Source organism: Poecilia reticulata, chromosome 6, assembly GCF_904066995.2.
Source record: "Poecilia reticulata chromosome 6, P_reticulata-male-v2, whole genome shotgun sequence".
NCBI lineage: Eukaryota > Metazoa > Chordata > Actinopteri > Cyprinodontiformes > Poeciliidae > Poecilia > Poecilia reticulata.
Window position 1 is genome coordinate 27837097 of NC_088835.1, and position 17663 is coordinate 27854759.

Below are 17663 nucleotides of genomic sequence, written 5' to 3' on the forward strand. Positions count from 1 at the left end.
GTAGACTGAATCAATGTGTGTAATTTATCCATTTATTGAATTTAACAAAGACTAGCTGTAACAAATGGCTGACTCTGAGATTTATGGCTCATGGTTTTTATTATTTTTTTCAAATAGAAAATAAATTTTGATTTTGAACAATTATGATTTATATTTTGGGATACAAACAGAGACATTCCATTTACAGTAAGCATCATAACCGAATCCCTACATTAAATCTAACTAAAACTTAACTCTAAGTCTAGATAAGTCTTAAATTTTTAGTGGGACTGCAGTTTGCTTCCTTTAGCAAACTGCAGTCCCACCATGTCAGGTTTTGTCCTCATAGAAATATAAAACCAAATGAACAGAGACGTCGTCAGAAGTTTTCCTTGTAGAAGTTGAAGCCGAAGTGTTCACACTGAGCTTTGATGACTTTAGCCAGAGCCGGAGCGCCGCAGTAAAACACGTGAACTTTTCCTTTGTTTTCCTCGGACAGTTTCTGGAAAACCTGACAAACGGAAACACAAACAACAGAAGACCTGACTGATGGTTTGTTCACTTTCCCCACAGCAAAATTCAAGAACTTTTCAAGCATTTTACAAGGTAAGTTTTCAATCTTTTCCAGCACCACACCTTGGAGATAAATGTACAGTTTCAATTCACTATTATATATGACATCATATTTTACTGTTATTCCTAACAGTAAAATAGTATTCCATAGCAGGGACAAATTGAACTGAGATGCAACAAAATTTTATGTTTTGAAAACTCTCACACACTACAATGGAGTATTAGAGTATTAAAAAATATAAAATTATGAGTATAAAGTCAAAATTACAAGTCATATTATTATGAGAATAAAGTCGAAATAATATCAGAAGTATTGCAGGAATATTATGACTTTCTTCGTGACCAGGTTGGACTGAATTAAGAAATGGTTCTTGGATGAATATGTCCACTTAAAGGGGACATATTGTGTAAAATTCACATTGTGAACTTTTTATACTTCCACTTTGTAAAAACAGTGTATCTGCTTATAAAAAACACCCATCTATCTTTTAGCAACAGGTTCATGTTTTTTGGTGTCTGGAAAATGAGCCGCAACAAAATCAACAGGGCTGGGCGTTGCCCCTCACCTAGCAATACCCAGCCCGTTACCCGGTAACCCAAACGGAGCTCCAGCAGTTTTGGTCAGCTGGTTTTACCGCTGTACAATGGCTGCTGGAAAAGACAAGTGTTTTGTTGTTTTTCAAACATTCTGTGGATGAAAACAATTGATTTTTTTTTCTTTAACAGATAAAACTGGATTGCTGACCAAGATTATTATAGTTAAACTAACAGAAACTGAAATTGAGAAAACATTTTTATTAACTGGAATAAATGAAAATGGTAATTAATGGGGGAAAACTATAATTAACTAGAACTCTATCATATTTATAAATTAAAATATACTAAAATTATAGACATAATTTTATTTGTTTTCGTGTTAATAATTCTACTTATTAGCCTCTGAAACTGATGTGAAATTGATTTTTTTCTCCCCACGCAGGCAGTTTACGTCAGCTGTCAGCAAATAATTCTCTATATTTCGTCTGGCGGCACTAATGGTATTCCGCAAGACAGAAACAGCAAAAGTTGGAAAAAACACCAGTCACAATAATTTAATACATTTTGTTAATGGCATTTCCTACTAAGTATTCATTATCCAATTGATGTATGTATACATGATCACAATACAATAGTTTGACCTCTTTGAATTCTGCACCTAAAAATTAATCAAAGGATGAAAAAACTACTACTTATAACTAATAAAAAGTAAGCAATATTTAACTAATAATACCTAATAAATATTAGCATATTCACTCAAAGATAATTAAAATGAATTGAATTTGACAATCAAAGTCACAATGAAGTAAAGCTAATTCTGGTCCTTCAGGGTCAAACTGAAACTTTTGGATGCATCGCTTCTCCTACGCACCTGAACAAAACGCAGAATTTCCTACCTGGATTGTCGGCAACTTTTACAAAGGCCTGGTCATTAACCATTTATTTGATCCAGAATAAGTGAATCTAAAAGCTGCAGAACAGTGGAATGGCTGCCAGGAACAAAACCTTTCATTTTTTGTTGTGATGTCAGACATAAACTAATAATTTGACTAAAATGTGAATCATCATCATCCTCAGATGGATTCTCACCTTCTCCCATTTGGGTCGGCCTGGCTGAGTTCTGGTCCTCAGGCCTGTGATGGAGTCTTTCTCCTCTTTCTTGGCCAGAAGGTCGAGCGCCATCTGCAGGCCGATGGCCTTCATGTCGTTCTTGCTGAGCGCTGAGGTCATGTACATGTGCATCTCCAGGAACTGGCCTGGCAAACAGCAGCTGTGTTAATAAACCCGACTTCACCTGAGGAGATGAGACTCATAACAAAACGATGCAACAATATGGACATTTATGAGTCAATGAAACCTGAGCTGGTGCTGTGAAATTAGACCAATAACACAATTAAAACAAATTATCATCATTTATTTCAGATTTATTATAAAATATGGTGTTGATAAGAATGCAAGGTATCAGCTAATACGTTCATCTAAAGCTGCCTGATCTTATCACTAACAATTAATCGATAAGCTGCTATTTTCTTAAAAACTTGAGTTTATGCGTTTGTGTTAAGAGATGATCGTCTTTCCACAACATAAAGGGCTTTTTTCTTTTTTTTAGAATATATGTTAAATTTTAAAAAACACATTAAATTTTATTATATTTTTGTCAGCTGTATTAACACTGACTGAATAAACAGAAAACTGTGATTTTCTCACATTAATAAACTTAGACATATTTGTAAAATATAGCAAAACAGGAACTTGTTATACATATTGCTGAATAGAAAAATAAAAAACTTAAAATGAAATATATTAAACACTTATTTCCCCAATGAACAGAAATATTCATACAGAACTGTGGTTGGCCATGAAGGAATGTTAAATCCTTGATTATTGGCATCGTGTTTTTTTCCATCATGTTACATCTTTTCTCCATCATCTACTTCGCTTTTCTATCATCATATTCTAACCTTCGGAACACGTCAGTAATTTTTAATTGAGAAGTTGACGCTCCGTTGCAGTTCGGCTGAATAAGCGGCTGAATAAGCGCTATTAAAGTTACAAATATTTCTAAACAGAATTACATAAAGTGCTTTTTTTTTTAATCCCAAACCGGACTCTATTTGGACCGTCCCTTTCACGTTCTGGTATGGCCGCCATCTTTGTTCCTAACGGCTGCGCTTAAGGATGACCATCGTCGCCCTCTGCTGGATGGCGGCCAAACTACAAGACTAAAAGACGTCAATGGACTGAAACAAATTTTAATTTATTAGATCTTTAATTGACAATTAATTGTACGTTTTTTAATTGTTTTCATAACATGCTAACATCTGGATCCATTCTTTCTTCAGCCCTGCAGTTTAGTTCACAATCAGCTCATTTTTTGTGACCAGCTACAGTTTTACTCTCACCCTCCGGCTCCCCGTCGGCCTGCTCCATCTCCAGCTTTGTCAGCAGACTAACGAACCATTCAAAGGACTTCTGGTCTCTATTGATCCAGATGAAGTCGACCTGCAGAGTGGAAGCAGATGGAAACACGGCCGCTCCATCAGATCGGACATGTTAATGTCTCTGAACAGACTGCAGGATGACGTGTTCTTACTTTACGCAGCCTCATGTCGCTGTCTTTAACGTTTTCACACCCTGTGGAGCTACAGTTGGGATAGGTGTGCTTTCTCATGCGGTACCTGAGGTAGAACAACAACCAGGTAAGAGACAGGTGGCTCTCATTAACATCAGAGCAGACGGGAAGCCCTGCCTAGACGAAATGTGATAACTCCACTCTGAATCTGGATTCAATGTTTATTATAGGAGATGATGAACATCATCAAGCAGATCTTTGAGCAGCTTTAGAGGTCAGGTTGAAAGAGATGTAATGGAAAAGTGGAGGCGAGTGAAAACTTCAGTGGAAAAAAAGAGAGAGCGGATGGATGGCTGGATGGTAAAATGGTTTAATTAGTAGCTCTGTGTGCTCTCTACCAGTGTAACCAGTATAACCAGAGGACTGGGCATGGACCGAGTGTTTGAGGGTTTTCTCACCGGTACATGATGCTTTGCAAGATGGAGGCGAAAGGTGTGATTCCTATTCCTGCTCCGATTAGCACAGCGTGTTCCGAGGCGAAGATCTGCCGGGTCGGAGTTCCGTACGGTCCGTCTACGTAACACTGACGCATAAAACAAACACATTCAGAACTCAGGATGCACCGATACACTTTCTTCACATTTGATACCGATATCTGAGGTTTGGCACCAGCCGATACATCACTGAGTTGGCTTGAAATGCTTATTTTTTTTAAACAGACATAAATGCACTGAATTACCAATTTATTTATTACATTCTTAAATACACCAACAGCTTCACAAGCTTGGTCAAACATGTAAAAACAACCTTAATTTGTTCAGACAGTGCAATTATGAGTACAACATCCAATGTAAAATAAATATTAAAGACACTAAAACTGATGAAAACAATATTATTTACCTTGGTCAAACGTAAAATTAAACTGCAACAAATCTTCCTTCAAATGGTTCAGAAAGTGTAATAAGGAATTTTAAATGTAAGGTAAAATAAATAAATAAATAAATAAATAAATAAATAAATAAATAAAGCATGGCGTCACGCAGAACACAAAGCATAGATTTACACTGAATAGATCTGCTAATACAGATCGGGAACATTGTCACTGATACTCAATCTAGAATTTTTCTCAATATCAAGATCGATACAATTACCAATATCGTATCGGTGCATCTGTACTCAGAATCATCTGCCCTGACAGATGCACGTTTTGTGACGTTCCAACATCACTGTTATCTTGTTAACACTGCACAGTTATTCAGCCGTTTGTGTTGCTCTATCATATAAAATACTAATAAAACACATTGGAGTCTCTGGTTGTAATGAAACAAAATTTAAATGAGCTGCAACAGTTTGGCATAACAGTGTAAACCATCCAAACACCAAGCAGCAGCATCATAAAGCAGAGATAGGGAGGGATATTTTCTGTAGGTTTACATCCATCTTCACCCTTTTGACTGGACATGAACAGTGCAAAGGTTGGTGGATTTATCAGAGTTATCAGGTTGGTACCTTTATGTTGCAGAATCGGTGATTCTCACCAGACTTGGCAGAAACCTGCAGGTAAAACAAGGAGCATAGAATCAGACCTGAGAGTTAAAATGTCTTTAAATAAACTAGACAGGATTTTGTTTTACAGTTTACACTGCAGCAAAACAATTCACTGTACAGATTCATTGCAGATTATTATGCTGTAATGTAAACATGTTTGTAGGATGATGATGGATGGATGTCAGTTGATACTAATAAACCAAATATGTTTTTTTCACTTGTTTACATTTAAACTTTAGGTGAAATCAGATTTTAATCAGTTTTTAATCAGAACTATTGGTGTGTTTCTCAGATCTGAGATCTTCTATGAACAGCGATGCTGACAGAGGGATGCTTTTAAACGAGGAACCATTTTAAAAGGCTGCAGTGTTTCAGTGTGTAATTTTGAATGTTAGAGGCACAAAAAACATAAAACCCTCCAGCATAACGGCTCCTCTCCTTCGGATCTGTCGCAGAACCGGTACTGTTATCCAGCCAATCAGCAGCTCTGACCTCTCTGAGCGGTGGGACCTCTCCTCTCTCTGTCAGCACAGGCTCCTCCAGAGGAAACTCCACCTGAGTCTCTGGGTCCGAAGCCGATCCGGACTGCGACCCGTTCTGCCGGAACATCGTCAGCTTGATGGTGTCATCCTGGTTCGAAGCCACGGCTTTCTGTGACTCTGAGGAGAGGAACATCTGGTTCGTCTGAGGAGCACAGAGGTCAGTGATAAATACTGCGTTTCAGTTATTGTCCAGTTTAATTCAAATAAAATTCAAAAATACTTTATTATCCCAAAGGGAAAGTAAATGTTATAATTCTTTTAATTAAGGAGTTATTGTAGAATAACAACAATTTGGTCTCAATTGCTTCTAAAAACAGCACAGCAATTAAAAAAACATTGAGCTGTTGTTTACTTGTTTCAAAAACCTTCATAATGTAATGTCACAAATCAGCAGGCACTGTCCGTTACCCAGCAAACCCAGCAGAGTTCCACCCGTAACCTAGCAACCCAAAGTGAGCTCCAGCTCCTTTCGTCAGCTGGCTTACTGCTGTATGTGCCGTACAATGGCTGCTGGAAAAGACAAGTGCTTTGTTGTTGACTTATCATCCATAAACTACTTGCTGCATTCTTGTTGGTTGTGCAGAAGGCTCTACTTCTGCTTTTCAGAGATGTAATGCGTTAATTTTTTCCCAGCTGGGAAGTTGGAATTTCCCAGTTCTGGGTACAACTGGAACCACCCGCAGAGCGTCCAGATGTTCCTACCTGCTGCCTCTTCTCCTGGTGCCGCTTCCTCAGACTGGTGGCCAGCCGCTTGGGACAAACCGCCTGGCTCTCCGGCTGCCTGAAGTATTCGTACAGCCGGTTGGTCCACTGGCCCATGGAGCGCACATGTAGCCACATGGTGTCTGCAGGTCAGAGGTCATGAACAGACAATGATAAAACTGTACATTTATTTGATGTATTTGGTGACAAAATTCAAACAAATTTCAAAACTGTGAATGTGACCTGCTGAGAATTTAAACTTCAGAAAAGTTTGACTTCCTGAAAGGACTTAGGTGAATTTTAATGAGAAAGGGGGCGAATGTCTGTTCACACCTGGCTGCTCGGGGGCGCTGCTGATGGTGAACGGGTGCCACTCGTACTTGGCGATCACAGGGATGTTGATGTAGATGTAATCTCCAGGTTTAAACTGGAAGAACTGGGGACGCCTGATCACCAGGTGAGTCACCTGTTTAATTCAGGAACAGGGAGCAAACAGGAAAATGCAAGAGGAGATGGGTTTAAACATGATCAGCTTGATCTCTGCTACTTAACATATGCGAATTATATTATATTGTTAAGCAAAAACAGATTTTTGTGGTTAACATTTACTACGCATTTAAAATTAACCAAAGATATCAGAACTTGTCAAATTGTGCTATTAAAAAGATTTTAAAAAGGGGGAAAAGGGAACATGGGAAAAAAGAAATAAAATAAAATAAAGGAAAAAATAGAAAGGAAAAACTAGAAAGGGGGAAAAGTAGAAAAATGAATGAAAAATAGCTAATAAGAACAGAAAAGGGAAAATAAAAAAGGGGAAAAACAAAGGGAAAAAATGTGAATAAGAGGAAAAAAATGGACAAAAAAATGACTTGTATTTGGTAAATCTCCACTGAAATGTACACATTTTGTCCAGTAAACTGCATATTGCATGTGCAGATTCTAAAAAATATTTTTTTTTTGTACAAATTTCAGGATTTTAAAATCAAAAGTCTTATTTTTGTTGCCTGTAATCACTTCAGGAAACCACTAGAGTGGATGTTTGTTTTGTGCACCTTGGACGGCAGCAGGTTGACTTCTACGATGTAAAGGCCTCCGATACGAGACACGGCGATTCCCACGATCTTCTCCAGCAGGAAGACGAAGCCTGGAACCACAAACCACTTCCAGAAGTTTGCACAATGAATGATGAGGAGGATCCAGACCCAGATGTAGGACAGGTGAGTCCAATAGAACACCTGGAAGAGACACAACAGGTAGAGATCAGAAAAGTACAAAGATAATCAGCTGTTGAAAGAGTCATGAAGCAAACTAGTTTTTCTGAGCTGTTAAGAAACAATTGCTTCCTGGAGTCTGTTGAAGTTTTAAATGTTACCCAGTGGTGGGGTGGGGATTTACAGGAAATTTTTATTGTCTACCATTTATTGTGATAAATTCCTTATCATAGTATTTTTGATCTATCAAAAACTGTCTCTATTCTCTGGATTGTTATTTATATTATATTTTTCCATTGTTCAAAAAAGATGAATCCATAAATTTGAAAATATGATTCAATGCAGTCACTGTGAGCAGTTCAGTGATACAAATCACTTGGGTTCAGATGAAGGGTACTACAATTAATGAGAATATTTTATCGTTAACAACAGGAGTGCACCAATTAATCTTTGCTGATTTCCTTTATTTTGGGAGATTGGTGATCGCCCAATACTGACATGTGAAACTGATCTTATCCCCCAATCTTATCTAACTTGGCAAAGGTCTAAAAATCAATCTCTGTCCTCTTCTGCTCTCCTGTGAGAGAGGTTTGACTGACCACCAGGTCATGTCTGCATGTTTGCAGTTAACTATAATAGCTAGCCCACTGTTACCAACTCAGCAACTTTTTTGGCCATGGTGAGTGTAAAGTGCCAGTTGGAATCCATGAAGTTTACCAGAAATTGCATAAACAACCATCCTCCACTGTGGAACAAGATGGCTGTTAAAGTTAATTAAATATTTGGAAGTATGACAATCACAAACTGAACGGCTAAAACTCGCAAAAACTACAGATAGACAAAGAAAGTCAATGTCATCAGTCACAACATTTTTCTTCTGTTCGCTGACTGGCTCCGTAAAAAAAATCTACCGGAGGGAATCCTTGTAAACGGGAGAAAGCCCAAGCTGTCTGTGAAGCGAGATTTTAATCGAGCGAGCGGAATAGGATTTCAAAGGCCAGGCTAAGTTTTTACAGATTCAGACCTCGAAGTGTCCGCTGCGACGGACGAAGGTGCTGGAGCAGAACACCATGAGGCAGATCAGCAGCTGTAGGATGACCCCGGTCAGCGACGCCGTCCCTTTTACCCAGCCGATCCCCGGCCTGGTGGTCAGCAGGTACTCCCACAGACTGAACCCCCCGCTTTGCGACTTCTGGGCTGAGATACACGGCGTCAGAACAACAGGTATAATTAGCTTCTTGTAAAAACAGTTTCTGCAGGTTTCACCAAATCAAATTTAACATTTTAAAACGTTTAAAAACAGTTATGAGTAGAATTTAAGATCTATATCTCCACTGAAATGTACGAATTTTGTCCAGTAAACTTGCGTGATAAACGCAAATAAGCTATCAAGCTAGCCACCTATAGTTAGCAAGAGTATGCTAGCAGTCAGTTAACGGTCGCCTCAACTCACAAAATTAGTCACAACATAAAAACACAACGAATATGCCTGAATGCCACTCAAACCTTAAAATAAATAATAAAATAATGAGAATAAAGTAAGAAAATAAAAAAATAATGTCATAATATTATGAGAATAAAGTCCTATTACAAGAATAACGTACGAGAATAGTCAAGTAGAGAATAAAGTAGCAAAATTACGACTTTATTCTCGAGGCATTACGACTTTATTTTGGTAATACTACAACTTTATTTTCAATCTATGACTTTATTCTCGTGTTTTTACGACTTGTATAATTATTACTTTATTCTTGTATTATTTCGACTTTGCTCTCATCACTTTATTCTTGTAATTTTATTCTTTTTATTTACTTAATGTGGCCCTAATATTTCGTCCTACCTCAAAGAAAAAAAATACATACAAAATCCAAGATCAAATAGTCAAAATTTAAGATCCGTGATTAACATGTTAAAAGGCAACTTACTTTTAAGAAATCAATTTAAAACCCTTAAAGCCTTAATTTAGATACATAGATTTTAGACTTTATACATCATAAGGATGCGAGGAAACCCTGAAAAAACTCATTATTGATCGATCAGGTGGTCATGTTTATGCTGAGTACCAAAGTTGATGACGTGTGCCGCTGTGTGCACTAGTGTGAAGAAGAGGATGGCGTAGCCGACGATCTGATGCAGCAGGATGTTCTGGTCCAGAGGAAGGATTCTAACGACCCAGGTGGCCCGGAGCCACGTCAGACAGCGGCGCAGCATCAAAACCTGGAAACACACAAACACAAGCTAAGAAAACTGATTCAGATGAGCTGGAGGCTCATTAAACCTCAACCTAGACAGACCTACTTGGTGTGTGTTTAGTGGAAATTCGATGCAATTGTTTTATTAGACTAAAATGTACTTTTAGGTATTAAAAAAACATTAGTTAGTTCTTCACTATTTCAGCCATGTTATTAGGAGCCATTGTGGAATGTCCAAAGAGCCACTGGAGGCTTTGGAGCCACAGGTTCCAGACGCCTGATGATCAGGTGAAGAAAAACAATCACAGAGTCTTGACTTTTCTCAGAATAAAAACTATTTATGAACCATCAGACAAATCTAGCCGTAAAATCTACCAAGTAAATCTGAGATGGGCTTTCAGTGTGGATAAAGTGCAGGTTTACAAATCCTGTAACAAGGAAGAAAAGATTATGTGATTATTTTTCATGTACAAGCAACATATCTGACATGCACCTAAGAATGTTGAGCTATTTATTTGGATTTTGATATATATTGACACCGAATAAGAATTTGTTGTCTAAAGTCATAACTCTGAGACTAAAAGTTATAATTATGAAGGAAAAAGTCACAATTTGGAGAAAAAAAAATCTTAATTTTGTGAAAAAATTCAGAATTTTGAGGAAAAAAATGTCAAAATTCTAAGGGGAATAGTTATAATTCGTAAGTAAAATATCTGAATTTTGAAAAAAAAATTGAATTCTGATTTAAAAAGTCAGAATTTTGAGGAAAAAATCTAAGTTCTAGTAAGAAATTTCAGAACTCAGGAAAAAAATAATTCTAAGAAAAAGAGAATTCTGGGGTTAAAGTCAGAATTCTAGAGGAAAAAATTCTCAGAATTCTGAGGAAAAATTCTGAATTCTAAGACTAAGTCAGAATTCTGAAGAATTATATTGTTAAGATCAAGATTCAGAGTAAAAATCAGCATTTAATTTCTTTTTTTAGTGGCTCTAATTGTCTTCCATTCTCCATTTTCTGCAATCTGAAACAGTCATTTCAGCTGTTGACCTACCCTAACAGCCTTAGCAGAAATAATGTCAGTATTTGTTATATTTAAGTAGAAAAGGCGCTAGCTGGTGACAATATTTCTGCCGTACCATCACGAAGGTGCAGTTGAAGTTCAGACACTGGCCGCAGCCCTTGGCCAGCATGAACCAGCCGCCACCTTTGCGGTGGTACAACATGGCAGCGACGAAGAGCATCAGGTTGAGCAGAACGTAGCCGCACAGGAACAGGAGCTTCCGGCTGTTGTTCTGCCAGTAGGCTCGGGTCAGGTACCGGGGCGTCTGAGACTTCTTCTGCTCCTGATCCGGCGGTTTCAGCCAGTTAGCGGCGCTGTGGAGGACAGCTATCAACACCCATCTTTATGACATCACAGAGCAGAAAACAACGCGCTCACCTGATGGTCAGATTCTCCATCACCTCCGGAAAGTTCTCCAGCTCAGCTTTCAGTTCTTCGAAGGTGATGGAGCCGCTGCTGTCTTTGTCGGCGGACTCGAACAGAACCAGCGTCAGGTCGTCCAGTTTCTCTTCTGGCAGAGAGATGGCGCTCTCCTGCAGACACGACTTCAGAACCGTTCTCAGCTCGTCCGGGTCGATCGAACCGCTGCCTGTTGGCACGAAACAAACACAACATTTTACCTTTCTGCCAAGAAACTCAGAAAATTTCTAGAAAAAACAAGGAAATTTATGAAATCCAAAAGTTAACAATTTGCAAGAAAGAAATTGGAAATTTTGATATTAAACTCAGACATTTTCTAGAAAAAGTAAGAACATTTATGAGCTTGAAAAGTCAAAACTTTGCAAGAGAAACGTTTACATTTCTGTATTTATCTTAGAAATTTTCTTGAAAAATAAGGACATTTCTGACCCTGAATAGTCAAAAATTAGCAAACATAAAATCAGGTCCGAGTTCCGAAAGTTGAACATTTCTGATAAAAAAAAAAAATCTGAAATTGTGAGATTAACCAAAGAATTTTCTAGAAAAAAGTTATAGATTTCTGTGCTTGAAAAGTAGAAATATTTGCAAGAAAAACATTTAAATTTTGAGATTAATAATATACATTTTCTAGAAAAAAAGCAGGTAAATTACTGAACTTTGAAAACTGAAAATTTGCAAGAAAAAAATTTAAATCTTAGAAATTTGCAAGAAAAAATAACATTTTTGAGCTTGAAAAGAAAAATTTGAGATTTTTTTTTTGTGAAATTTTAAGATTTCTCAGAAATGTAGAAAGACATGAACATTTTTTATTTTCAAAGTTGGCTGTTTTTGGCTTTTCAAAGTCAGAAATTTCCATGTTCTAGAAAATTTCTGAGATAAATCTAAACATTTTTGCCTAAAATTTACACCTCCTTCATTCATATCTATAAAGGCCTTAATACGCCGTCGTACATCTCTGCCCTGCATCCACTGTTTACGGCGATAGTGCGAACACACCGTCGACGTCGTAGACCTGGAACAGGAAGCGCAGCTTGTCAGTCTCGTCGCCGTGGATGAGGAGGTTCAGAGCTTTGAGCAGCTCGTCCAGACTGATGGACCCGCTGCCATCCGAGTCGAACAGAGCAAAGAAACGCTCGGCAAAGAAAGACTGGAAACAAATAAAATATATTCAGAACAAACTGTGAAAACACAAGACTTCCTGGAAACAATCATAAAGCAGCATGAACATGAAAAAACCTTCAACAGCAGCATCAGTTTGGTTGTGTGCTCCCTGCAGATATCGGAAATATCTACGCTTTGATGTGCAAACCGTACATGAGGTGGAAATCAAACTGTGGGCATAAACATAGTTTGAACTGAAATGTTTCTGAATATTTCTCAGGATCAGAATCTGAAGCATCTGATCAAACTTTCTGTGAGAAAGTTAGAAAAAAAATCATTAAAGAAGCAGTATTATGTATTTTCCAGCCACATAGTGCCATTTTATTCCGGGATCAGCTTTAAATTTTAATATATGGAAACCAAATATTTTTATGGAAAAAGAACAAGAACAAACATTCAAAATAACAGCTTCAGCATTTCAATGCCAAACAACTTGCACAATTAATTTTTGCAGGAAAAGAAACAAATAGTGGATTTAAATCTTGTATTTTCAGTTTTTTTGTGCATCTACACCCTGATTACCTTATCTGGTAGTAGAAGACCACCCTGTCTTTTTGCCCTTTGGTAAAATCAGGTTTTGCTATAGGCTGTTTCTTACCTCTTTGACTTTGAGTGCAGTTTTAAACTCATCGATGTCGATTTCTTTGTCGTCTCCAGCGATGGTCTCAAACTGTTTTTTTACCCACTCCAGCCAGCGGGAATCTTCATCCACACTCATGATTAAAACCCTTCACTGTGGAGAAAGATTTATCCAACATTTCAGGCATCACTATCCGTTCATCTCACTTTTCAACGGTGACCCACTTCAAACTGATCCAGACTAGAAAAGTGTGAGATTTTACGTTGCCGGCTGGGACCAGTTGCTAATGTGACCAAAAAAGAATAAAATGTGGAGTTCCTCATGGCGCCAATCTCGGGCCACTTTTATTTTATTACTAATTGCTACATAATCTCCCTAAAGTATAAAATACTAAACATCTTTCCTGATTAAATACAATCTCACGCTGCTCCCTACTGTGTTTTTTTTTTTTACTTCATTTAATTTGATAGTTAAATCTTTTTAATCTCAATCTGTTTTGATGTGTTTTATCTTTAAGTATGTTAAGTTGTAGTTGCTACATAAGATGCTACATAAATAAAGTTGACTTGCCTAAGGAACTTTGAATTATTGTGTATGAATGGTTAATAATAATTTATCAACAGTACAGTTTGGATTTGAATATTCCAAAATGAATGTAATGTTTAGTTTAAACATAAAAAATGTCAGATTCTGTTTGACATGATTTCTTCTGTTTGCATTTCTTTCAGTGTTTGAACAGAGCAGCTATAATCTGATTCTCTTTCAAAATAAACAGAAATTCAGTAGTTTAAGGAACATGTCGACATAGGGGAGGTGATCGGATCTGAATGTTTTTTTTTCTTGAAGAACAAATCCTTCTCATGTGAACTGAGTAAAGAGCTGAATACAGTCCAAAACACACAGCCGTCATCCTGAGTGTGTAGGTAGGTTTTTTTCTGCTGGCAACAGAACCGACACTCAGCACGCATTTTTTCAGGGTCGGGTCACACAGGAACAACGTTTTTGTTCTGGATAACAGAGATCCGTGGATCTGCGTGTCTGAAGGGAGACTGTAGCTGTGCAGAAACAAAATTTAAGTCAGTTCTACATGAGCAACGCAAATGAAAAACCTTTTGATGTTTCTGGATCTGTCAGTGAAAAAGCTGCTTATAAGGTGACTTATGCTTTCTTGAACATGTTTGGATCAGTCTATGGGCAATACAAAATACGTTCAGTAAATGATTTGGACAAAATCATCCTTAGATTTAGTCTAGTCAGTTCTGCCTATTTTGAGATCCTTTCAGACTGAGTTGTTTTAGGGTATCTTGTCACTTTAAATCCAAATAAGCTGCTGCTGGCCAACTCAACGTTTATACTCGCACGTCAAACTAGCTGCAAACAGATGCACAATTATACAACCATACATCTCCGAAAAGCAGAAGTGGAGCCTCCTGCACAGCCATCAAGAATGCAGAAAGTAGTCTCCAGATGGTAAGTCATCAACAAAACAATTGTCTCTTCCAGCAGCCAGATTGCAGTGGTAAAACCAGCTGATGAAATGCGCAGGAGCTCCACTGGAGTTGCTAGGTAACAGGCTGAGCTCCACTGGGGTTGCTAGGTAACAGGCTGAGCTCCACTGGGGTGGCTAGGTAAATTGCAGTGCCTGCTGATTTGTGATATTACATTCATAAGATTTTTTAAAACTAAATAAACTTTAATTTATTACTAAAAACAATAGCTGGGTATGTTTTTAAGTGCTTGGGCTTTTTTTTTAAGCAGTTGAGACCCAATTATTATTATTCAACAATAACTTATTAAATTTGTTACAATAATATTTAATTTCATTTTGGGATAAAATATTTTTGAATTGCATTTGAATTTGAACTGGACAAAAATGTAAAGAAACAAAACCAAAAAAAAAAAAACGTGTTTTTTGCATCATAGGTCCCCTTTAAGGATTTTTACTTTCAGACTCTGTTTTTGACATTTTATTGTCAATTTTAAATTTGGCATATTTTTTTAAAGCTTTTGTTTTGTCTCTCATGGCTTATTTTATAGGGCAGAAAGTGTATGGAAAACATGTCAGCACTCCTGACTGATAATTTTTTACCAATGATGGTTTGAAAGTTACAACAAGATAATTTTCTCAAATCCATGTAGGGTCAAATATATAGATATCAGTTATAAAGCTGCGCCTCCAAACAAACGCTTTTTGCTCCAAAATCAATGACACAATGCAGGCAATTTTCAGCACCACTCAGTCATGATCATCCACCAGGAATTGCTTTGGGAAACTGTTAAAACTCCCTGTTTGAATTCTTTGAAAGAAAAATATTTCAATTTAAATATCGCACCGTTCATCTGTTCACCTCATGTCCTCATTACATTTTCTTCTTTTCTCCAATAACAGTCCAGCCGTTTGATAATCATCTTGTTCTGCATCTAGCAGACTAGATAGATCTAGCATAATCATAGCAACTCGGTTCTGTCTACAGCTGAACATATTCCGACTCATCAATAATCAATACTTCGAACTTGGGATGCTAAGTTGATTGATCTTATCGTCAACATGTTATTAAAACTTTAATAACCCCGCTCTAACAAGCAGCTCGGCTGAATGAGCGATAGTAAGATCAAACTTTACTTAAGCAGCTTGTCGAGTGTTTATATTTCTAAACAGAACTGCATAAAGTGCATTTTGCATCAAACACCGGACTCAGTTTGGGCCGTTTCTGGTCTGGCCGCCATCTTTGTTTCTGTATCGATCAATTGGCTCCGTTTGATGACCAGCAGCGCCCTCTGCTGGACGGCGGCCAAACTACAACACTAAAAGGCGGTCTGAACGGAAGTTAATTGATTGGAACTAATTCTAAATTAATAAACCAGCAATCGACAGTTAATCGTGAATTGGTTGATTGTTTGAGTCACTACTCGAAACTGTTCTCAGAGACGATCTGCTGCTGCGGTTCGCTCAGCCTTCAGCACCAGCTGATCGTCCTTCGGTTCGACACCAAAGAGCAGGCCGTTGTCATGGCAACATCAGCTGCAGACTACACCGCCGCCATTGACACCAGAACCAGGAACGCTCCTTATGTCTTTATTTCCAAAAAACTCTGATCAATACAGCTGATTATGTTTACTGATGATAGTTTGGTTTTGCTTTGGGAAACAGAAATCCTGTTGAATTTATTATTCAATCCGATATTTGATTCACAGTCCTTCAGGTAGTAACATAAGTTTTAATTTTCTGTATTAAAACATAAAATTTTTGATTTCTTCCAGCTTTGCAACAGCGCTAATTAGAAAAACGGGCATTGGAAGATGTTTGGAGAAAAGTTTAAAAGGAGGAAAATAAAACCAAAATATTTCTGACTTTTTTTAGGATAACTGGGGAATTAAAAATGTTTAATCTGATATTTTAAGAGCAGAAAAACCATAAATAAAGGATAAATAATGACATTATGGTTAGACTAACTTTTAATTAGTCTGCAAACTTCACTGAATGCAGATTTAACTGAAAATGAAAAAAGAAATTAGTGATGAGAAGTTAGAGATCACAAACAAGTTCTTCCAGAGCTATAGAGAAATCCACAGTAGATCCAGCAGAACATTTTCTTCAGTTACTTTTTCAAAAAACTTCGTAGTGTCATTTTTATTCTGCACCAAACCCACCAGAAATGTACTGCAACTATTCAACTCTTTATCTGCATTTTATTTCTTGCTATTGAGTCTTTTATTTATTTAAGTAGTACCTTTTGCAGTGAAAGCAACTGAATCTGCTCTATTCTCAGAGGGAAACTGTTCTCAGGTCAGTTTTACCTGCTGCAGTGGAAACGGCTCCGTCCGGCTCGGGTTCTGCTGCTGCTCCGGATCTCCTCCGTCTGGTTCTGCTTCTCCTGCTGCTGTTCTGAGGCGAGTCAGCTGCAGCCGACATCCTGCCGCCCGCTGAGCCGCCGCTGCCTGACACACACATGCACACACACGCACACACACACACACGCAGCCTAATCTGCAGCTCTCCCTTTCGACATAGGAAAAGAAAACCGCTGCTGCTCTAAACTTTCCTACAGCTTCGTAAAACAATCCCAGAAAATCTATTCACTGATTAAATTATTTAATTCAAACTTAGTGCTGGACAGTAAATCAATAAAAATATATATTGTGATAGTCATGTGATCAATATGTGTATAACAATATATAGAATATTCAACTCTATATATTGAATATTCAATCTATGCAATATCCACTGAACTCTGGTCCAGAACCAAAAGCATTCTGGGAGATGTAGGCTGGGTTGGTGACATCAACTAACACGCTCTCTCCTTGGTTGCCTAGCAACAACTTGTTGAGTAACTTGTGCAGCAGCAGTTTCAGGTTTCGCCACTATTTCTCAAAAAGGCTTAAAAATAAAAACAACAGCGTGGAGGGAAACTGTATAAAAGAGGAAAGTTCACATCACCAGTTTGGCTATATTTCAGATATTTAAAACAAATAAAATAATAATTATTGATATCAACTGATATGAAACGTTTTTCAGCCAATATACTCCAGTCTTACTTTTAACACGGTTTTTAAAACTTGTGTTTTGTCTTGAAATAAAGAAAATCAA

At 37.5% G+C, this 17663-nt stretch overlaps 1 protein-coding gene and 2 long non-coding RNA genes across 5 annotated transcripts; 2 read left to right on the forward strand and 1 right to left on the reverse strand.

Annotated features, from left to right (window-relative positions):
- Positions 1-80: 80 nt before the first annotated feature.
- nox5 (NADPH oxidase, EF-hand calcium binding domain 5) lies at positions 81-17591 on the reverse strand. 3 transcript variants are annotated; one of them, XM_008412643.3, is made up of 17 exons: positions 16874-17591; positions 13094-13228; positions 12331-12481; positions 11293-11503; positions 10991-11228; positions 9728-9881; positions 8689-8861; positions 7506-7688; positions 6787-6919; positions 6454-6596; positions 5765-5893; positions 5171-5215; positions 4120-4244; positions 3683-3767; positions 3492-3591; positions 2179-2345; positions 81-490 (listed from the first exon to the last, which is right to left on the reverse strand). In XM_008412643.3, exons 2-17 carry the CDS (start codon positions 13211-13213, stop codon positions 359-361), a joined length of 2289 nt encoding a protein of 762 aa, XP_008410865.1. In that variant the 5' UTR covers positions 13214-13228; positions 16874-17591; the 3' UTR covers positions 81-358. The 3 variants fall into 3 exon arrangements, with proteins under 3 accessions (XP_008410865.1, XP_008410864.1, XP_081464422.1); XM_008412642.3 differs by having other exon boundaries at positions 5702-5893; XM_081608296.1 differs by lacking the exon at positions 16874-17591 and having other exon boundaries at positions 5702-5893; positions 13094-16845.
- Positions 495-6512, forward strand: LOC145552027 (uncharacterized). Its single transcript, XR_014087964.1, has 3 exons — positions 495-585; positions 5743-5908; positions 6385-6512. It is a non-coding gene; the product is annotated as an uncharacterized LOC145552027 (long non-coding RNA).
- LOC145552026 (uncharacterized) lies at positions 8754-9957 on the forward strand. The gene is made up of 2 exons (XR_014087963.1): positions 8754-8888; positions 9762-9957. It is a non-coding gene; the product is annotated as an uncharacterized LOC145552026 (long non-coding RNA).
- Positions 17592-17663: the final 72 nt, after the last annotated feature.